At 36.5% G+C, this 22,917-nt stretch overlaps 5 protein-coding genes across 5 annotated transcripts; all 5 read right to left on the bottom strand.

Annotated features, from left to right (window-relative positions):
* Nucleotides 1-570: 570 nt before the first annotated feature.
* On the bottom strand, nucleotides 571-2,549 carry LOC145306341 (uncharacterized). The gene is made up of 3 exons (XM_080148431.1): nucleotides 2,024-2,549; nucleotides 1,723-1,790; nucleotides 571-1,369 (listed from the first exon to the last, which is right to left on the bottom strand). The coding sequence occupies exons 1-3, from the start codon at nucleotides 2,038-2,040 to the stop codon at nucleotides 1,122-1,124; spliced, it is 333 nt and encodes a 110-aa protein (XP_080004557.1). The 5' UTR covers nucleotides 2,041-2,549; the 3' UTR covers nucleotides 571-1,121.
* Nucleotides 2,550-5,902: 3,353 nt separating this feature from the next.
* On the bottom strand, nucleotides 5,903-7,521 carry LOC145306340 (uncharacterized). Its single transcript, XM_080148430.1, has 4 exons — nucleotides 7,285-7,521; nucleotides 6,928-7,059; nucleotides 6,313-6,423; nucleotides 5,903-6,118 (listed from the first exon to the last, which is right to left on the bottom strand). Exons 1-4 carry the CDS (start codon nucleotides 7,371-7,373, stop codon nucleotides 6,034-6,036), a joined length of 417 nt encoding a protein of 138 aa, XP_080004556.1. The 5' UTR covers nucleotides 7,374-7,521; the 3' UTR covers nucleotides 5,903-6,033.
* Nucleotides 7,522-9,246: 1,725 nt separating this feature from the next.
* On the bottom strand, nucleotides 9,247-12,526 carry LOC145306041 (uncharacterized). The gene is made up of 3 exons (XM_080147971.1): nucleotides 10,795-12,526; nucleotides 10,379-10,465; nucleotides 9,247-9,888 (listed from the first exon to the last, which is right to left on the bottom strand). The coding sequence occupies exons 1-3, from the start codon at nucleotides 12,095-12,097 to the stop codon at nucleotides 9,518-9,520; spliced, it is 1,761 nt and encodes a 586-aa protein (XP_080004097.1). The 5' UTR covers nucleotides 12,098-12,526; the 3' UTR covers nucleotides 9,247-9,517.
* A 4,481-nt stretch (nucleotides 12,527-17,007) lies between these two features.
* On the bottom strand, nucleotides 17,008-17,786 carry LOC145305844 (uncharacterized). The gene is made up of 2 exons (XM_080147665.1): nucleotides 17,676-17,786; nucleotides 17,008-17,447 (listed from the first exon to the last, which is right to left on the bottom strand). Exons 1-2 carry the CDS (start codon nucleotides 17,763-17,765, stop codon nucleotides 17,127-17,129), a joined length of 411 nt encoding a protein of 136 aa, XP_080003791.1. The 5' UTR covers nucleotides 17,766-17,786; the 3' UTR covers nucleotides 17,008-17,126.
* Nucleotides 17,787-18,925: 1,139 nt separating this feature from the next.
* On the bottom strand, nucleotides 18,926-21,651 carry LOC145306339 (uncharacterized). The gene is made up of 3 exons (XM_080148428.1): nucleotides 20,725-21,651; nucleotides 19,705-20,257; nucleotides 18,926-19,214 (listed from the first exon to the last, which is right to left on the bottom strand). The coding sequence occupies exons 1-3, from the start codon at nucleotides 20,762-20,764 to the stop codon at nucleotides 19,055-19,057; spliced, it is 753 nt and encodes a 250-aa protein (XP_080004554.1). The 5' UTR covers nucleotides 20,765-21,651; the 3' UTR covers nucleotides 18,926-19,054.
* Between the last annotated feature and the right edge of the window lie 1,266 nt (nucleotides 21,652-22,917).

The raw sequence follows: 22,917 nt of genomic DNA, 5'->3' as shown, positions 1-22,917 counted from the left end.
GTAAAAATTCGTAGATGCCCCAATTCATTTGGGTGGGAAGGGGGGGTAATCACCCCTTTATCCCCCCCCCCCACCCAGGACGGAATTAATACCATAAAAAAACCTAGTTTTTACCACTTTTATGGTAAAATTTTACCAGCCTATACGATTTAAAAGGTGGTAAAATTTTACCGTAACCGTGGTAAAAACACTTTTTGTGGTACTCTGTGACGCTTTTTACCAGCGATTTTTACCACAATTATCGGTAAAATTTTACCAGATTTCCGGTAAAATATTACCATTTTAGGACGCAAATTTATACCAGATTTTGACCAATTTTTACCACTTTTTTGGTAAAATTTACCGCAAATTTCTGTAAGATTTTACCGAAAAAGTGGTAAAACTGTTCAACACCTGGTAATATTTTTGCCCTAAATTGGTAAAATTTTACCAGAAATAGGGTAAATATGGTAAAAATTTACCAAAAATTGTGGTAAAAACGGGTGGTAAAAATCACGAGAAAGTGGTAAAAAACGACCTTAATTATAGAAAAACATCGCTTGTACACAAATCGCAAAAATAAAAAAAAAATTGTTTTCATTATTATCTTTATTGATTGAAACACTTAAACATATTTTTTTACATAATGATTTACATAGGTACGATAGCGCGATACTATATAGGTATATATTCACAGAAATTTTCTTAATTAGTCTATAATTCTAGACGTGGTTTAAATGACCAAATATTACATAGTTTTATTCAGATAATATAACTGCATGTTTAATCGGTTTAAGCTGAGAAATTAACACAAATATACATAGGTTTTAATTGCTGAGATCTGGATTCTAATTGTACTTTATACTAGAACATTTTTATACACAAGAAAAATATATTACGAAGTTACTTTCCATTATAAAATTTTCAAAAATTTGCTATATAGGAATAGCGGTTTCAAATATAATATTATATGAATATTCTCATCGTCAGAACAAAACTGTCAAAACTGTCATATAGATTAATGTACGTACAAATTAAAGGTGGTTAAACATATTTTTGACTCAAGATATCTTGATATATATCACTTTTTTATCACAAATAGTTTATATATGATCTGACTGGAAGGACTATTATACATCAGCTTACTTTTGTCCTTCTTTTCTTTCCTTTTGCCTCTTGTGAAAGAAGACGCGGCAGTCTGCACACAAATAGGTGCATTCGATGAGTCTTGTGTTTGTTGGCAGCTCGCTTCGGGGACTGCGTCCATGGGCGCAGGTCTTGATTTTCCCCGGTGTTGCAGTTCTTTTGCGCCTACTCAGTTTTGATGCTGGCGGGATTGTAGGAGGGGGTGGTTCAAACATCTCCTGCTCATCATCTGACACCCGATACACTGAAATTAAAATATTTTTTAAAATTATTTTTTTGTACAAAAAAATACTTCAATTTTACAATAGTTTTTTTTTCTAGCCTAACCTAACCTAGTGTATTAATAGAAAGAGTAATATTTCTAGTTTTAGCCTAGCCTAGCCTAGCCTAGCCTAGCCTAGCCTAGCCTAGCCTAGCCTAGCCTAGCCTAGCCTAGCCTAGCCTATTCTAACCTAACCTAACCTAACCTAACCTAACCTAACCTAACCTAACCTAGTGTAATAATACAATGTATTACGGCATTTTCTTAGTGCCTAGTACAGAAATGTTTCACTATATGCTTTGGGCACAGTCGCTAGTATAAATATTGTACTATACCTGGGCTTTTTGGTCCTGGATTCTTTATGTTCTCATAAATTATATCAAAATCCGGTTTGTCTTCCATCCTGAAATTAAACAATCTATACTACAAAGTAAAACGATTTTTGTTTGTATGTAGCGAAGGATCTTGTTAACCGCTGAACCGATCGGGTTCTTCTCATAGGTACCGGCAAGGGAAGGGAGTGGCAAAAGAAACTTTAAGGATATACTTCATATTAGAGGGTTTAGCGTACAGAAAAATCATTTACAACACAGTCGCCAGGATAAAGTAGTAAAAACAATTTTTAAAAAATCTTACTTTGCTGGTGTTTCCATAACAGTGACTTCCTTAACCTCGTTCTCATCCGAATTTTCTGGAGAGCCAGCTGCAGCTGTTTTGTTCCTGAATTAAACAATATATATATAATAATCTATTTAAATTAAGTAGTTAACTTTTTGGTTCCACATTTACCCCTTCCACCTTACCCAGCTAGAGGCGTACTTGCTAGTACTCGCTTTTAATAAATAAAGGAACACGTTGAATTTGTCTTTACAGAAAAATCATTTACAACACTGTCGCCCGGATAAAGTATGAAAAAATAATATTAAAAGAAATATCTTACTTTGCTTCTCCTTCCATAACAGAGGCTTGTCCGACCTTCTGGTCATCCTTTTGTGCCGCCGGACATTTCTCGGATTGCTCCCTGAATTAAGCAATCATATTATTATTAAATAGTAAACTTTTTATGGTCCACATTTACCACTCCCACCTTACCCCTAGAGGCATACTTGCTAGTTTTGTAATATATAAAGGTGAATTTGTCTGTACCGAAAAATCATTTACAACACAGTCGCCCGGATAAAGTATGAAAAAAGATTATTAAAAGAAACTAGTGGCTACGCCCCTAGAAACCTCTAGGGGCACTTAAGGTTGGAAGGGGAAAAATCAACATCTTCCCATTTTCAATTTCAGTTTCAGAAGAGTAAAAATATTTTTTGGGGGAGGGGGTGAAGACACCCTGCACAAAAATAGTTTAAAACCTTTCCAGGACCTATAAGAAGCTTCACTTTAAAGGAGAACAATATCGGTTTAGCGGTTATCCTTCGGGACAGACAAAAAACGCTTACTACTTTATATAATAGGATATCTTACTTTGCTTCTCCTTCCATAACAGAGGCTTGTCCGACCTTCTGGTCATCCTTTTGTGCCGCCGGACATTTCTCGGATTGCTCCCTGAATTAAGCAATCATATTATTATTAAATAGTAAACTTTTTATGGTCCACATTTACCACTCCCACCTTACCCCTAGAGGCATACTTGCTAGTTTTGTAATATATAAAGGTGAATTTGTCTGTACCGAAAAATCATTTACAACACAGTCGCCCGGATAAAGTATGAAAAAAGATTATTAAAAGAAACTAGTGGCTACGCCCCTAGAAACCTCTAGGGGCACTTAAGGTTGGAAGGGGAAAAATCAACATCTTCCCATTTTCAATTTCAGTTTCAGAAGAGTAAAAATATTTTTTGGGGGAGGGGGTGAAGACACCCTGCACAAAAATAGTTTAAAACCTTTCCAGGACCTATAAGAAGCTTCACTTTAAAGGAGAACAATATCGGTTTAGCGGTTATCCTTCGGGACAGACAAAAAACGCTTACTACTTTATATAATAGGATATCTTACTTTGCTTCTCCTTCCATAACAGAGGCTTGTCCGACCTTCTGGTCATCCTTTTGTGCCGCAGGACATTTCTCGGATTGCTCCCTGAATTAAGCAATCATATTATTATTAAATAGTAAACTTTTTATGGTCCACATTTACCACTCCCACCTTACCCCTAGAGGCATACTTGCTAGTTTTGTAATATATAAAGGTGAATTTGTCTGTACCGAAAAATCATTTACAACACAGTCGCCCGGATAAAGTATGAAAAAAGATTATTAAAAGAAACTAGTGGCTACGCCCCTAGAAACCTCTAGGGGCACTTAAGGTTGGAAGGGGAAAAATCAACATCTTCCCATTTTCAATTTCAGTTTCAGAAGAGTAAAAATATTTTTTGGGGGAGGGGGTGAAGACACCCTGCACAAAAATAGTTTAAAACCTTTCCAGGACCTATAAGAAGCTTCACTTTAAAGGAGAACAATATCGGTTTAGCGGTTATCCTTCGGGACAGACAAAAAACGCTTACTACTTTATATAATAGGATATCTTACTTTGCTTCTCCTTCCATAACAGAGGCTTGTCCGACCTTCTGGTCATCCTTTTGTGCCGCCGGACATTTCTCGGATTGCTCCCTGAATTAAGCAATCATATTATTATTAAATAGTAAACTTTTTATGGTCCACATTTACCACTCCCACCTTACCCCTAGAGGCATACTTGCTAGTTTTGTAATATATAAAGGTGAATTTGTCTGTACCGAAAAATCATTTACAACACAGTCGCCCGGATAAAGTATGAAAAAAGATTATTAAAAGAAACTAGTGGCTACGCCCCTAGAAACCTCTAGGGGCACTTAAGGTTGGAAGGGGAAAAATCAACATCTTCCCATTTTCAATTTCAGTTTCAGAAGAGTAAAAATATTTTTTGGGGGAGGGGGTGAAGACACCCTGCACAAAAATAGTTTAAAACCTTTCCAGGACCTATAAGAAGCTTCACTTTAAAGGAGAACAATATCGGTTTAGCGGTTATCCTTCGGGACAGACAAAAAACGCTTACTACTTTATATAATAGGATATCTTACTTTGCTTCTCCTTCCATAACAGAGGCTTGTCCGACCTTCTGGTCATCCTTTTGTGCCGCCGGACATTTCTCGGATTGCTCCCTGAATTAAGCAATCATATTATTATTAAATAGTAAACTTTTTATGGTCCACATTTACCCCTCCCACCTTACCCCTAGAGGCATACTTGCTAGTTTTGTAATATATAAAGGTGAATTTGTCTGTACCGAAAAATCATTTACAACACAGTCGCCCGGATAAAGTATGAAAAAAGATTATTAAAAGAAACTAGTGGCTACGCCCCTAGAAACCTCTAGGGGCACTTAAGGTTGGAAGGGGAAAAATCAACATCTTCCCATTTTCAATTTCAGTTTCAGAAGAGTAAAAATATTTTTTGGGGGAGGGGGTGAAGACACCCTGCACAAAAATAGTTTAAAACCTTTCCAGGACCTATAAGAAGCTTCACTTTAAAGGAGAACAATATCGGTTTAGCGGTTATCCTTCGGGACAGACAAAAAACGCTTACTACTTTATATAATAGGATATCTTACTTTGCTTCTCCTTCCATAACAGAGGCTTGTCCGACCTTCTGGTCATCCTTTTGTGCCGCCGGACATTTCTCGGATTGCTCCCTGAATTAAGCAATCATATTATTATTAAATAGTAAACTTTTTATGGTCCACATTTACCACTCCCACCTTACCCCTAGAGGCATACTTGCTAGTTTTGTAATATATAAAGGTGAATTTGTCTGTACCGAAAAATCATTTACAACACAGTCGCCCGGATAAAGTATGAAAAAAGATTATTAAAAGAAACTAGTGGCTACGCCCCTAGAAACCTCTAGGGGCACTTAAGGTTGGAAGGGGAAAAATCAACATCTTCCCATTTTCAATTTCAGTTTCAGAAGAGTAAAAATATTTTTTGGGGGAGGGGGTGAAGACACCCTGCACAAAAATAGTTTAAAACCTTTCCAGGACCTATAAGAAGCTTCACTTTAAAGGAGAACAATATCGGTTTAGCGGTTATCCTTCGGGACAGACAAAAAACGCTTACTACTTTATATAATAGGATATCTTACTTTGCTTCTCCTTCCATAACAGAGGCTTGTCCGACCTTCTGGTCATCCTTTTGTGCCGCCGGACATTTCTCGGATTGCTCCCTGAATTAAGCAATCATATTATTATTAAATAGTAAACTTTTTATGGTCCACATTTACCACTCCCACCTTACCCCTAGAGGCATACTTGCTAGTTTTGTAATATATAAAGGTGAATTTGTCTGTACCGAAAAATCATTTACAACACAGTCGCCCGGATAAAGTATGAAAAAAGATTATTAAAAGAAACTAGTGGCTACGCCCCTAGAAACCTCTAGGGGCACTTAAGGTTGGAAGGGGAAAAATCAACATCTTCCCATTTTCAATTTCAGTTTCAGAAGAGTAAAAATATTTTTTGGGGGAGGGGGTGAAGACACCCTGCACAAAAATAGTTTAAAACCTTTCCAGGACCTATAAGAAGCTTCACTTTAAAGGAGAACAATATCGGTTTAGCGGTTATCCTTCGGGACAGACAAAAAACGCTTACTACTTTATATAATAGGATATCTTACTTTGCTTCTCCTTCCATAACAGAGGCTTGTCCGACCTTCTGGTCATCCTTTTGTGCCGCCGGACATCTCTTGGATTGCTCCCTGAATTAAGCAATCATATTATAATTAAATAGTAAACTTTTTTTTGGTCCACATTTACCCCTCCCACCTTACCCCTAGAGGCATACTTGCTAGTTTTGTAATATATAAAGGTGAATTTGTCTGTACCGAAAAATCATTTACAACACAGTCGCCCGGATTAAATACCAAAAAAAGAAGTGAAAAAAATTTCTTACTTTGTTTGTGTTTCCAAACAAGCGATCTCCTCTTCCAAAGAAGCAATTTTTTGCTTTGCTGCCCCAAGGTCTTGTTTTATTTTCTGCATTGTCTCCCATCCATCGTCGTCCCTGAAAAATAAAAAAAAATAATACTAAAGTAACAGGATGTCCGTGTTTATGTACCGAAGGATCTCGATAACCACTGAACAGATCGGGTTCTTCTCATAGGTACCGGCAAGGGAAGGGAGTGGCAAAAGAAACTTTAAGAGATATACTTCATATTAGAGGGTTTAGCGTAGCTGCTAATTTGAAATATCAGGGGTGTATATCCTATATGGGATCCCCTGTTCAGGTGGTGGGGGGAAAATAACTAAAATATGTGTGGTAGGACCAAAAATTTTAGTTCTTTCAATATTTCTCCATTTCCGTCCCTACTTGGTGAGATAAAAATAGGTGGGAAAAAAATACAAAATTTTGTACCACGGGAACAAAATAAATCTTGTGCGTAATGTACACCCCTGAATGAAACTATAATTATTCGCCATAACAATAATGTTTATCCTACTCTTTTCAATCCGGCTACTACCACCTTCCGAACAGAAATAGAATGGTAACAAAAATAAATAAACTTACGTAGTGCAATCCAAAGTTAGGTTCAAATCTTCTGTATCAGACGATTTAGGAGGGGTATCAGGCAGGTCAGCCAGCTTAGCAGGCAGCTCAGGCTCAGACACACTCATTTCGTTCTTCTCTTTTTCGCTATCACTGAAATATATAAATATATATTATATATCCCAGGTAATCGGACCTTTGCCCAAAGAAGTAATTACCAAAAAATATGTAATATGTATTTATGTAATTATGTTGTGATGGATTGTCGAATCCGATTCGATGAATGGTTACCAAAATATAGCTAGGGACGGACGGACGGACAGACAGACAGACAGACATCATTCTACTTCGTTTTATACATATTAAAATATTACTCACCCACTTGTGGTTTCCGGCTTCTGTTCTTCGTGCTGTTCGTCTCTCTCTAAGTCGGCTGCTGCTGTGGCTGACATGGACATGTCGGACATTCTATATTAAATTTGAAAAGAAACAAATTATCACTGGTAATTAAATTTTCATGAATAAATGTCCAAAAAACTGACGTAGGGAATTTTAATATAATAGGGTCCAGCAAGATCACATATTGGTATATCTTATATTGTAAACAAGTATATAGACAAATTTCATTTACAAAAAGTTAATACAAATTTGAAACGTTCTCTTTTTTAATTACAGCACATAAACATTACGGATTTTACCATGGAAATCTACCACCGTATTAATTAAAACATTCCCTACGATAACTGTCATATATATAATATTTATATACAAAATTAAACAAATATATAAAATTAACAAAAGCTAGTTGTGAATACTTTTTTTCCTTAGTTTAGGGGGTAAACTACAACTGCTATATACTGAATTACAAAAAATGCGACAGATTATACAACAAAAAATTTTCAGTTTAAGCTCTTACCTTTAAGCTCATTAAACTTAATTGGTGGAAAGGGGTAGTTTCACAAAATGCATTTGAACTTAATTTTGTGAATTGCATATTTTTCTTTGTTAAGATGGTAAAAGTACGTGGTAGAAAATTTAACTTTCTTCAAATTTATGCCATATAAATAGAGTTTAAACACATTTAAACAGGTTCAAATATACGGTTCACTAAATTAACTTCAAATGCATTTTGGGAAACTACTCCTTTCTAGATATTATAAAAAAAAGTTGAAGATGAAACTTATGAAATAAAAAAAAATTACATATAAATATATATATACGTAAAGTCCTGGAATTATTGGGATTGACTGGGACCTATCAGGTCTTCGTCTTGTTCTTCGTCTTGTTCTTCGTCTTGTTCTTCGTCTTGTACTTCGTTTTCAGACGAAAGTTCCGACGAATAATACTTGTCTCCATTCTGCCAGGGATGTATATTCTACATGGTTCGGATGTGTAATATTTTTTCCAAGTCTGCACAGGGATGTATATTATATTTCATTAAATATAAATAGATGGAGGTAAGAAAAAAAGGTAATAATTAAGAAAACTGAAAACATTTGTAAATTTTAAAAATTTTTAGCCGTGGACAAACAATATTTCTTGTGCAGAATATACACCCCTTTCCCGAATCAGCTGTAATGTAGCTGCCAAAGATACTGTAATTGTTTATGTTCTGAGAACATTGTTGAGAACTTGCTCTCTGTGGTGGTCTGGAGCTTGATCTTTTCTTCTTCTCTAACTCTTCATCTTCAGGCCTGATTCCCTGTTCCCACAATCTTTGCTTCTTCATGTTGGCCTTTACTCGTTTGTTGGCATCTCTTCTTGTCCGAGTCTCACCACGCTGGCCGAAATCGGGCAAATGTGTATTTGTTCTGTTCAACATTTGCTGCATCCTAATTTGGTTAGGTTGCTCACTGAGTTGACTATTACTACAACCTGGCTCTGGACTGAGTTGACTATAACTACAACCTGGTTCTGGGTTTACGTCTTCATCAGGATTTGATGTGCCTGCGCAACTTTCAGCATATTCCCGGCTTGAATTTTGTGCTCTGCTCGTGCTTGCTCTGCTCTGGTTTCTGTACAACACCGCTTCAATTTGATTCGTTGATGGAAATGTTGTTTGTTTTCTGGGACGTTTAGGAACTTCTTTGGTAGGCTTTGGCTTTTGGGCCACTTTTGCTTTTGGCCTGCGTTCAACTTCTTCTTCTTCACTACTACTACTACTGCCAGTTCCAGTGTCTGGGTCTGATTGATGACCTTGATCTGTATCATCACTTTCTGGTGCTTCTTCTTTGATGTCAGAAATTAATTCACCTTCTTCTTCATCTTTTTTCCACTTTGCTTTTTCTCCTACAAAGAAATAAAAAATGTTAAAGCAAATGTACATAATTATAGCTTCAATATTATTTCCATACCTATATGAACATTAGTTACTATTAATCAGATTCAAATGAAAACAAGCAATATTTTTTACCCTATATTTATATGCCAATCAAAGATAAAAGGGGGAATTTTGCATTGGCAGTTGCTTTATAGGGGTACAATATGGAACTGTGAAGAAACGGCGTCGCCACCGCCGAGAACCGCCAATAAAAGCCCCAAAAAAATTAGGCTGGTTTTAGTTTTGGTTTCAAAAAGTGTCACTTTCGCCCACCCCCCCCCCCCCCATTTATTACATTAAGACCTGTAACTTACCGTCAATGTTGATGAGTTCTAAAATTTCCCTTTGGTTGTGTATAGAAACATTTGAGCCTACTGCAACAACCTCATAATGACCCGTGTGGTTTTCAATTATAATGGCAAGTTTGGGTAATATTATTCCACATGGATGTATCCGAATTTCCTTACTTGCATTGCCGTCATTCTTGCCCTCAATGTCCTCAACCTCCAAAATTTCGTCACTCTCGTTTCTGTCATCTTCGTTATCCACCTCGAATGATGGTTCATTTGAGTCCAGCTGTAAACTTCTCTTGGTTTTTGCTTCGGCTTCCAATGCGGTTTGCCTTCGCTCCCGGTTCTTCTTTGGAATGATCGGCACATCATCTAAATAATTATTATAGTCATTATTTCAAATAGTATAAATGTTACCCAACCCCCCCCCCCCCCCCCCCCCCCCTCCAAGGAAATAGCTTAAAATCACCGCAGGACCAATACACAGAAGAGTAGAATCCGATCTCCAGGACACAATTAATACCATAAAAAACCTAGTTTTTACCACTTTTATGGTAAAATTTTACCAGCCTATACGATTTAAAAGGTGGTAAAATTTTACCGTAACCTCGATCGATTCAGTGGTTACTGAGATCTTAAGCTTCTGACGGCCGGACAGACATTAAGCTACTTAGTATTATAGATAGCGGCTGCGCCCATACAAATTTTAGCCTAAAACCCTGTCAGGGCCTGTACGAAGTTTCCCTTAAAACAAAATTAATCCACAGGGTTTTTATCTAAGACTACTTCTCAACTAAAATATTAATAAACTTAAATTTAGGTGATACAGTTCCTACGTTTTTCAAACTATAAATAACAATACCTTCGGCATCCTCATCATTCTCATCACTGCTGCTTTCCTCCACGACACTTGTTGCCTTTCCAGTCACCTGTCTCTCGTTACTGTTGCCTGTAAATAATTAATTTATACATTAATTTTATACGTTTCCAAACAAAAAGCAAGTACTGAAAACATTTTTTCCACCCCCCACCCCCCCTACTTGGTGGAAAAAAAATTTTAAAAGGAAATGTGTTGTAGGAGGGATAGAATAAATAAATCATAGAGTTCTTTAAATATTTTTCAATTTTCCCCCTACTTGGTGAAAAAAAACTAGGGGGGGGGGGAAGAAAAATTTAAAAAAAATTAGTAGCAGAGGAAAAAAAATCTTGTGCAGTATATACACAATACGAGGAAAGATAAAACTTATAAATAATAATTAATGTTCAACAAATATGTACCTGTGATTGAATTATTTCGTCCATAAAATTCTTTCTGTCTTTGCAGTGGTGGAAAGTTTGGTGGTGGTTCATCATCTTGCATTGGCACTGTATCATCAAGATTTCCCACATTTTGGCCCTCATCGTCTGTTTCACAAATAATTATCTTCTTCGACTTTTTCGAGCCCTTTCCTTTTCCATGCTTCTTCCTTTTGGAGCTTGTGATGTTTTCAAATACATTTACTTTGGGTTTATTATTGGACTGGCTGTTGACAATTGGATCTTCATATAACCTACGTGGCTTTACTGGTTGCTTTACTGGTTCTGGAGTTACTGCTGGATTCTCCGCGGGTGGTATGCGTAACTCATTCCCAATCTGATCATCATTTGAATTCATTTCAACGTCGTCGCCTCCGTCATCAATTACAAGCTCACCATTGTTGCTTTCTTCATCAGCAATGTTTTCCATACCATTTTCTTCAACAGCATTGCCTTCAGCATCATTGTCTTCAACAGCATTGCCTCCACCATGATTGCCTTCACCATCATTGTCTTCACCATCAGTGGATTCATCAGCAGTGGAATCATCAGCAGTGGAATCATCAGCAGTGGAATCATCAGCAGTGGAATCATCAGCAGTGGATTCATCAGCAGTGGTGTTCATTCTTCTGATCTTTCTATTTCTGGAAATTACTGTTGCTTTCTCACTGGCATTGTGAATCTTTGTCTGTTCTTCACTCATTTCTGGTTTCAAATTTACTGTGGCGTACGTATAATACATTACAGCTCTTGCTATAACCTTCTTATCACTATGGACTGTCTTGAAAAATTGCTTGGATTTCTTTGCATTCCCAATGTCTGCATAATTTTTGATCTGAAATGTAGTACTCGACTTGTCATTGTTTCTTTTCAAGTAAATCTGGTTCTTTCCTTGAACTTCGTGGGGTAAGCAACCCATTGAGTGGGCACCTAACATGTAGTAAAATTTCTTGTCTTCGGCTGTAACACCTGGTGTTGAAGTTGTGATTGTCTTCGGTTTAATACGCCGCTTAATTCTTTGTATCTCTGCAGGGGCCAGATACAATTCACACATCTGTAAGGCTGATCGTTTCTGTGGCTTTTCCTTCTTGTCTTTCTTGTCTTTCTTGTCTTTCTTGCCTTTCTTATTGCTTGTCTCCTTGCTTGGCTTGAGTTCAAAAACCTGTTCGAACTTGTAGAGGGGGGTTGACAATGCGCGTTCTTGTTTTCGCGTTACCAGCCCTCGAAATAACCTCCAGCAGACAGGATCATCATTAGCAATCATATAATCTTCGGCCCTCTTCATATTTTCACAAAAACCAGTCGCGTCCTTTTTAAAAGTGTGTTCGAAATTGCGCTTGAACCTAGATAAAAAAAGGGTTTATATCAAAACAGTCTCAATATATAACATATAACATATATCAAGAAAAGATGAACTAAAAGTCTTGCCACATAAAAAAATACATGGTACAAAATTGAAATTCTTTGAAACATATGCCATAGAAATGTAGTTTAACAATTTAACAAGAATACAATATGCAGTTAACATTTCGTGAAACTACTTTTTTAACTAAAGAACATTGAAATGCATTTTGTGAAACTACCACTTTCACATTTAATAGACGCGGAATAGATGCGATAAATAATTGAATTACCTACAAGCTTGTACGTGGTTCCTCACTAGAAAAAGGTCGCTTGAAGACACATAGGTTCCTGTTCTCCACAAATTTGGTGGGATAGCTTCATGTAGGTACGTCTCGTTAAGCACTAACTTACAATGATCCAAGAAACGTTCCACTGAAATAATAATGAAATTTTCAATTAACTATGCATAGGTACATGTTTATTATTGTACCAGGGGTGTATATTCTGCACAAGATTTATTTTCACAAATAAAATATATATATAAAAAGATTATTGTACATGGTCACCTGCTAGCAAGAATAGGAATGCCCCTTTTATTCGGTTTATTTCCCTTGCTCCCACCTCCCTTCTCCCTGTTTTAAACGTTTTCTCATCATGTCAAATTTACAAAATAATATTTACTTACCAGTTTCGTCATCAATAAGTTCCTGAGCAGTCCAAAAGGCAGCGGTGATGCGGGCGTCAAAGGTGAACTGCTCGAACACGACATATAGGAAGGTTATGATGTCTCGGCATACTTTCAGTAAGGTTTGCCAGCCTTTATCCACTTTCAGTGAGTCATCGAAATTTTGGATGAAAAAGACAATTTCTTCTCTTCGCATATAACCATCTTTTTCCAAGGGGTCATGGTTCTGTATTCTTTCTTTGTAAAATTCTGGTGAGAAAATACGGTCCACGACAACATCCTGATTCTCACTAGGCCCTTTATTCGCCTCCTCCTCATCAAGCTCATCCACATTGGTCAGTCTTCTTAGATCAGTCACCAAGGTTTCCACTATTTTTCCGGTTTTCTTCATTTCTGTTGTCAGGGTTACAGTATTTTCAGCCATATCTCTTGATACACTGTCTTGCAGGTCTTTGATTTCATTCTTCAGTAATTCATGGTTTGTGGACGATTTGTTTGCCAAGTTTCTGATGGACGCATTAATGGGCTCTATTTGATTTTTCATGTGTGAGGTGAAGAAAGTACGTAGCTGCTGAAATTGGTTCTGAATTTGGTTCATAACGGCCCCGGTGAACAAATCCTTAAAATTAAACATATTAAACCACATATTTTCAAGTCTTGGTATTTTAAAAACTACGTGGTAGAAAAGAAGACTATCCACAAACAAGAGCAAGTGATCCTAAGCATCTTCCATCATTTTTGGACTTTGACAAACAAAAAAACTTGGTAAAATTTGACCAACTTTTTGGTAAAAATTGACAAGGTAAATTTTTATTGGTCAATGTTTACCAAAAATTTAGTCAAATCTTACAAGTTATTTTTTCCAGGCTAAGTCGATATATATCCTAAATAATTGTAATTTGTATCCTCTGGATGACAAAATGAAATAAAAATAATACCTCGCTTTCTTCCATCTCACCAGAAGGGCCAGATGATCCCTGGGGTCGTGATGACTGGGACTGGGGTCGTGATGATGTTGCAGGAGGAACTACAACTCTCGCGGTCCGTTGACTCGCGGAGGGGGGCCGTGCCCGTGGAGATGGAGGTGGGGTAATATTTATTGGCCTTATTGGAGATGTTGTGGTTCTAGTTGTGTTCTAAAAATATTATAGATAATTATTGTAAAGCATTACTTACCGAGGATTATAGTTTTAAACAACACCGGCATTATCCTAATTTTTTTCTTCTATTTTTTAAAACTTTACCCTCCCCCCCCCCCTCTCCCGACAAAATGACTGTGTTAGGTTAGGCTAGGTTAAGTTATATGGTTAGAGGGACCCAATTTGTTCAACGGTTAACGAGATTTGTTGGTACAAACCCACAAACAGACATCATGTTAGTAAGTTTAGTTTAACAACAAAACACCAACAAACCAAAAACCGATAACAATAAAACTTAAAATCCTACCTTTGCTGTTGTACCTTTGCCACCTCCAGTAGATTTGTTGCTTCCAGGTTTGGCACTTGCAGCTTTGGCACTTCCACCTCTGGCACTTCCATTAGGTTTGCCACCTCCAGTAGGCTTGTTGTTCTAAAACAAGAAATAATTGTTGTATTTACAATGCATAATAAGATATTAGATAGCAGTGGCTACGCCCCTAGAATTTTAATTACTAATATCAAATGTTAAACACACTGTGGAAAATTAATAAATAATTATACTTGGTCAATAATCTTTTGTGGTCTGTTAAGCATGAACCGATAAGGTTTTCCTTTCGATCCGGTAACATGCGAATTTATAAGTTTTAAGAGCGAAGGGTAGCAGCAATTTGTGCAATAGTAAATTAGGCCTTAAATATAATTTTTACCTTTACAGAACTAGCACTCTTTCCAGTCCTCGTCATTTTGGGATCTAGCTTGGTCAATTGCCAGTCGAAATTACGCTGTTCTATCCAGGTCGTTGGCATGGGCAATTTGCATAGTTTTAAATCTGAAATGTGTAGACAGAAATTAAAATTTTATGTAAAATTAAATTAACCAATTAGTGCCGAACCGGACATTAAAACCCGGTTCCGAAAAATGGAAAAAAAACCGGTTTCCGGCTCCATAATTGCATCATTCTCAGTATGAATCCCTCCTGTACTACCCTGGCTTTCATTTCCCCCTGGAGCAGACAGTTTAGCTTACTTCCGTTTTATGGTATAGCACAACAAAATTTGAAAATCATGAAATTCAAAATACCCCTTCTAACTTTTTTGTTTTTATAGTAAAGTCGCTGATTTTTTTCGTGAAATCTAATGTTTATTGACAAGTACATCTATATGTGAATTCGTTTTATTCAAATTATTATTTTTTATATGATTTTTTCATCGTTTTTTTACGCCCTATTATGACCCGGTTCGGCTTGGCCATACATACCCGAAAATTTTAAAACCCGGCTCGGTTTCGGTTTTTATTACCCGGTTTTAACTTTTCAACCAATAAAAATAACAATTAACGTCATTAGTAAGGGTTTGAGCCACCATAATAACCCTAGTAATCTCTATAGGTGTCACCCAATAGTTTTATGATCGTTTTCTGATATGTAACACCCAAATTTTATATGTTCTTTTTTTGTAGTGTGTGTCTTTTAAAACTTCGAGCAACGGGTTTTTTTACCCGAAAACGGCGGCACCTATAGCCGAAACACTAAATTTGAAATAAATCGCTTCGTATTATACTTGTAGCTCTTTAGATTACATGAGGTTGTGTAGTTTTCAATTACGGATCGTATCAAAGTTCTAAAAAGTGTTCATCTCACTTTTGACGTTCAAAAATTACATTTTTCGATTTTTGGTCAAAATAACCGGGTTTATACAGGTCAACCGGGTTTTAAAACTGGGGGAAAGCACCAAAAACGGGTGTTAATGCCTGGTTGGTATTTATGGCCAAGCCGAACCGGGTTTTTTTGCAACTTTCCTGTGCACGCCACTAGAGCAAAACAAAAAAATACGAATTCCGTTTTGACCATTATAAAGCTTCCCTGAAACTTACAGCTCGATCGGCCCATAAAAGTGGCGCTCGGCACTAATGGGTTAAATTGCAAACATGTACTCTTTCAAATTACAGACTAGACTTATAACACTTTAACTTCATACCCATCGATGGCCAAAAAGGTAGGGTTTTGCTAAATTAAGTTGACATGCCTTTTTTAAAATTAGCTATAAAAAATAATTTTAATGAAAAAAATATTTTAAAGTACATTTCACATAAATTCCAAATAAAGAGGGAAGGGCCTTCAGTTGAATTTTACAACATTTTACATACATATTATAACAAAAGGGGGGGGGGGGGAAGTGACACTTTTTGAAACCAAAACTAAAAGTCAAAGGAACTGAACTAAAGAAACAGTTACAGATCTGTCATTTTGCATGGCAGTTGTTTTATAAGGGTACAATATGGAACTTTTAGTTTTGGTTTCAAAAAGTGTCATTTCCCCCCCCCCCCTTTCTCTGCTTTCAATGTACAAAATTAAATTCCGATAGGAATTACGATGGAGACATCTTGATGCAACAGGTGTACGGAGATATGTGCTACTCTGTACTTCAGTAGGTTGGAGGCTAGTTGTGTTGGAGGATGGCTATAGTCTTCGGGATCGTCAGTCTTGCCTACTCCTAATACCAGGGGTGTATATTTTCAGTGTTTAAAACCATAAAACTTAATTCATATTTCCTAGACCCCCCCTTTACCACACTCTCCTCCTGGCATGATAAGAGAATTACAAATAAATTGTGGTAGGTTAAAAAGGAATTAGATGAAATGTATAGATCATGAAATATTTCTATACAACAATTAATCATGTGCAAAATATACACCCCTACCTATTATTCTGGAATCTTCAGGAAAGGTGTATGCCGGAAAAAATGTCCTCACTTTGTGGACCAACCATACTGTTTTATCACGACGGCAGTCTGGGACAAAGTAGAGGTCTTGGCAGTCTGTATAGAATTGATTACTTTCGAACTTTCGTTTGTTGGCATTCCTTGTTCCCCTGACAGCCAGCTTTTCATTTATGTACGGTTTCACTGTGTGAAATATCAACAATCTAAATATGTCATTTATGTCATTAATGGCTGTTAAACGGAAAGGTATGTTGCTGGTGAAATCGTTATAGCATAAGTGTTTGATCAGCAATACACGGAAAGAAAGTTATGTTACATTTTTAAAAATTACATTAAAATTTGTAAAGAGTGGGGGGGGGGGGGAGAAGTGACACTTCTTGAAACCAAAACTAAAAGTCAAAGGAACTCAACTAAAAAAAAATAGTATTACCTGTTTGAAACCTCTTTAAGGCCAAAATTATATCCTCGGATGTAAGTTGATATCACATGATTGGCACTTTCGAAAGCATAACAACTGAACGCCATGGATGGTCCAAATCGGCGGACATGTTCCGGCATATGGTAAAGCATGTGAGTATTGTAACTCAAGCACGATTCGCCGTACATCTCCGCCAATTTTGAGTTCAGGACCATTATCATGGTCTTGAGCTCAGCCACACGTTCAGTTGTTATATGCTCTTCGAGACTGCGCAATATGTGGAATAAAAACTTGCATATCAGACGTTGTTCATCTTTAAGATTTGCCAACTGGAAAAAAAAAACATTGTAATAATTTAAGGTAAAACTAGCTCTTTCGCCCCTAGCCTCTAGGGGCTTCGCCCTATATACTTATTGGAAGTCCACCCTCCTCAATAGAAATATATATATAATATAGCACACGTGCGCAAATTTAAAAAGAATGTTATTGCTATACAATATAATGAAACTGAAATAAGCTTTAAATTCTAAAAAGATTATAATATGGTAAAAACCTACCTCTGCATAAAATATCATATGGTAGAAGCCCAGTACTTTGAATTCAGAACTTTTCAAATTGAGGGCTAGCTTCTTCTCTGTCAGGCGCATGATGGACGTACGGGGAACGCGATCAAAATTGCCAACAAGCTTCAATTGTTCGTTGATTTCATCTATAATTGGAGTTACTGCAGTTCATGGTAAAATATGGGTGATAAGGAGAAAATTTTCAAAATTTAAGTTCTTTAAACTTTTCAAACTAACACTCTTTTAAGCGGCATAACAAGGCGTACAAATAATGTGTAATAGACATAAATCTAAAAATGCAGAATTTTATCGCAGTGCCGAGAAATGCGCGAAGAAAACACCTATTTTACGCGTCATTTCTTTAGTCAAATGCAGTACATCCCTGTAATTCTCTCCATTTGAACTAAGTCTTCTTCTTCCAATTCTGGATAACTATTACGTCCTTTCTTCAGGTACGTCATCACTTTCTTTACATAGCCCAGGTGCAACGCGTGCATCGGATCACTGGGGGTATCTTGTATTAAATCCAAGCTCGGGTCAAGGTCAGAAAAACTGGTTTTCATGTTCTGATTATTTTCCTCTAACTTGCGGAATTTCTCGTCAGACCTCGGCGTACCCATATTTTGACTGTCACTGGGGTAAAATACATTCATTGATTCGAACAATACCAAGTTCTTTTGACGGAGATAAGTATGTGAAAAAGCCATCCCTGGAAGGTCACAGTGTGGGCATCCATTTTTTGATCCATGGCCAAGAATGCCGAATACATCGGCTCTGGCAACGGCATCGTGGATGATGGTTCTACATTGAAAGGTATGTCCAGGTAATCCTTCTTGAATTAGTTTGTTGATGAATCGGGTAACATTATCCAGAAAGTTGTAACTGTAGGGACGCCTCCTCGTCTTCTCAAATATGCTGACTGGCAATATAACACTGAAATCCTTGTTGAAGAATAACCTGAAATAATAAAGAAGAATTAATAATAATAGCATTTAATACCTTAGACTTAAAATTGTAGTCACTGATTTATAAAACGTAAAGGCTGGTAAAATTTTACCGTAAAAGTGGTAAAAACTAGGTTTACTTATGGTATTAATTAAGTCCTGGTATACAGTAAGACAGATTTTTATATATGTATGCAATAGAAAAAAGTATCAATTGTAAACTTAGTTTTCTTTCTTATTTGTTTATTGAATGGTTTCCTAAACTTTGGCTTTAAAAATCTGGGCTGTCAATTGATGTAAAACAAATATTTTGATATCCTTTGAAATATAGGCTGCCAATCCTAAAAAATACCTTTTCGAGGGTCATGCTGTATATGAAAAGAACTTTATCCCAACCCAACCCTTTCAAATCCACAATATATTAATTACTTACCTAATCCAGACAGTATAATAGGAGATATGAGATCCCTGAGCTGCTTTCACTCCGTCGCCCGAGATGTCAAAAGTTATATGATCATCAACGGCCTGTTGTCCATTCAACCGTTTAAAGTCTGTGATGGCGTCTTGGAGGATCTCATAGGTAGGGAATCTGGAAAAAGAAATATATTTTTAACTAAAACTTGCACAATTCAAAGAAATTTTGCACCATCGGGCTCCAAATAATATTACGATGAAAAGTAATGGAACAAGGATGACAACATCCATAAAAACCAAAGCACTGAAACGGTACGACAAACGGACATTAACAATTGTGAAGTATCTGAACTGAATTTAAAAATATTAAAGTCGAACCAAAATTGAATGTAAGTAAATTTGTTAAAAAAAAATGCTTCAAGAAGGATAAGGTTTATGCACATACTTAAATTTTAAGGAATTAATTATAGAGTGGCTTCGCTTATAATATTGTTCTCAAGTTGTCGCAGGAAGCAATATACCAAAGAATGATCAAACTGATAATTAGAACACTTGAAAGTTTGTTGTTAAAAAAGGAGAAAAATCGACATGTTTAAAATGGACGTACGGAAATTCTGGTAATGATTATAGAAATGCTACGCTTTCTAAATCGTATATAAACATACCTGCACTCAATCAGTGAACCAGGAGCATTTGTAGGATTATATTTGTTTTCTTTGATTTCAACTTTGTATTTGGGTTTGAATAATGTATTATATGACGGAAATTTGAAAATACACGAGCGTTTCAGAATCGCCAGGATGATTCTAACTTTGTTGTGAGAGATGGGGTTGTCTAGAACACAAACGCTTCTGAAATCATTAACAATTTCTTTCTCAAGTTCTGTAAGATGTTTGAAGCGATCCCCGTCATGATCGCCATCAGGTTCGCCATCAGGTTCGTCATCAGGGTCATCGTCATCATCTGGGTCAAAATAATCTTCAGGTATATCAAACAATTCGACGTGGTCCCAGTCCTCGGCATCTTGAATGCTGTCATTGTCTGCATCATTATTATCGTTGGTATTATTGTTGTTAATATTGTCTACAACAATATTAATGTAGTCCGTTTCTTCAGGATTGTTATTTAATCGCTCCAAAACTTGGTTTGCGTAGCATTGATAACATATACTTTCGGTTTCCTTTGTGAAGTTGGTATTGCAGCCTGTACAAACTTTACCTAAAAAAATACGATGTTAAACATGGTGTTTAATAGTTATAAACCTTCCCGGGACCTATGTGAAGGTACCCTGTAAAGGAGAACCCAATCGGTTCAGCGGTTAGCAAGATCCTTTTGAACAGACACACAGACATCCTGTTACTTTAGTATAAGGATAATGCCGTAAAGAAAAACTAGTCAAATTAGAAAGTTAAAAAATTAAAAATTCCAGAAAAAGTAGATAAATGTAGAGAGTGGGTGAAGGTGGGTTAGGTTAAGGGATCCCATGTAGAATATACACCCCTGGAACAAGGATATCTTGAGACAAACTTAACTAACGTTTGATCAAACCAATTGTTTGAAATTTAGATTGAAAGGAAAATAAAAAACAAAAATTGGGAGACAATGTTTGTGGGAATTTGGACAAACAAACAACAAACAGACAGACCGACATCGTTCTACTTTATATTACAGATATTGTAGGTTACCTTTTGACGATGCAGTTTCGTTCTCATATTCCACATCCATCAAATCCTCCTGCTGTTCTTCTTCTAGTAATGGCTGACTGTCTTCACTTTGTTGATGTTTCTTGCGCCATTTTCTGGTTCTCGTTGCCTTACAGAAGAGTTTTCTTATGGACCTCAGTTTATGCTGCAACTGGAAAAAGATTACATAATTAGTGAATTACTTATTTAAAATAATATAGGGGAGTTGTTATGGATCGTTATTTGGGCAAGCTACACGTGTCAATTGATTACAGTACATATGACTATACTGGTGTAAGAGCAAGCATGTTTATAGTGCGCTGACTGCAAGTGAAAAATAGAAATTAAAGTCGAGCATAGATTATACTTTAAGAACAGTAATGAAAAGTAAGGTCTCATCTTAAATATGTAGAAATAATTAGTTGTAAAAAGTCACCTGTACATTTTTCCTCTTATCTCCACTTCTTATACGCTTCAGTAGAGCTTTAGAGAGTGTACCAATCAAATTGTCTCCCATTTCAATAACGTCTAACAGGGGTGTATAGGTAACTCCTGAAATAAGAAGTATATGTTATAATCAGGGATGTATATTCTGCATGGGATCCCCTGCTCAGGGGGGGGGGGGGAATAAAAAATAAGTGGTTGGAGGAAAAAAAAATGTAAAAATTAAGAAAACTGAAAACATTTTTTCCATTTTGCCCCCCTCCTTGGTTAAAAAAACTAAAAAAATGTGTGGTAGGAGGGATAAAATAAATGAAATATAGAGTTCTTTAAATATTTTTCTATTTCCCCCCCTACTTTTTCAGAAAAATCTAGGGGGGAAAAAAAATAAAAAATTTTGTAGCAGGGGAAAAAAAATAAATCTTGTGCAGAATATACACCCCTGGTTATAATAATAAGGTTATTACTTGTTTACATATAACGAAAGAAGGAGAAAGTAAAAAGGGGGGGGGGGGGGGGAGTGACACTTTTTGAAACCAAAATTAAATGTCAAAGGAACTCACAAAATAAAGAGTTAGAGTTACAAACATAAGAAAATACCCTTATTTATTCTTTGATTGTCTATAAAATTAATTAAACTTACCTATCAAAATTGTGATCCAATTATACATACGTCATCCAGCGTTGGTCTGACATTTTTTTACTTTGAAAAAAATAACTATATACAATATATACATAAAATTTTGTTTGTTCCAGTCCTGACCTGGATAATACCTATATAAATTTCCTGCCTTCCCTGAAAAGCCGACGAACGCATATATAATCGAGCCCCACTGGTCGTGACTTTTGCAGAATTCTGCAGTTGCATGGAGTTTTATTATAACAACAATGTTGAACCCAGAAAATTTGTTAATTTGCTATAAAATAAATAATAATAAATAATATAAAACAACATAACAAAAATATCAAAAAACAAAAACAAAAAATAAAACATATCAATTAAGATCTCCTAGAGAGCTATAGCCAGAAGCTTAAAAAACTGTACACGTGCATACGTAATCGTCGGCTTTAGGGGTAAATAATGTTTATTAATGTTTATATGCAGGAAATTATATATCTGCACGACCAGTGGGGCTCGATCACTGTCACCATGGGTACTTAATTATAAAATATATGGGCGCTGCAATCAAAGAGAGGTTAACGTAAATGTTCTGAAAGAACAAATTGATGTTATCCTCTTAGGAAATACCCCCCCCCCCCCCTAGAAAAACGGCGCCTGGCCTCTACCTAGCCGTATAACTTAACCTAGCCTAACCTAACCCAGCAATTTAGTTTGGGGGGGGGGGGGGATGGGGAGTTAAATAATACAAACAAAATTTTCTAAGAGGATAACGCCACAAATTACAATTAAAATTCGCTTTCAGCATGGATATCCGGAGGCTGGATGAAATCGCCGGCGGCGAGCTCGGCTTCTCCTAGCTTCTCCTTTCTCTTCCCTGAAAGGAAAGAACATTGAATTAAAAATGAGAAAACTAAAGCGTTTTTTAATGAAGAAACTCAAAGAATTCTGAAACATTTTTTGGTTAAAAACAATTTTTTCCCCTGCTACAAAAGACAACTAGCCATGAACAAGAGCAGGTGATTTGAAGCAACTTCCATCATTGATCCACTTATTTCTTTTTTCCCCCTCCCCTCCCCCCCCCCCCCGGAGCAGAATATACACCCCTGCAATAATTTCGTAGTTTTTACCTTGTT

This window comes from Acartia tonsa, chromosome 14, assembly GCF_053477335.1.
Source record: "Acartia tonsa isolate MP-2025a chromosome 14, ASM5347733v1, whole genome shotgun sequence".
Lineage (NCBI taxonomy): Eukaryota > Metazoa > Arthropoda > Copepoda > Calanoida > Acartiidae > Acartia > Acartia tonsa.
The sequence above is the reverse complement of the archived record's forward strand: the minus strand, read 5'-3'. Positions and strand labels throughout refer to the sequence as shown.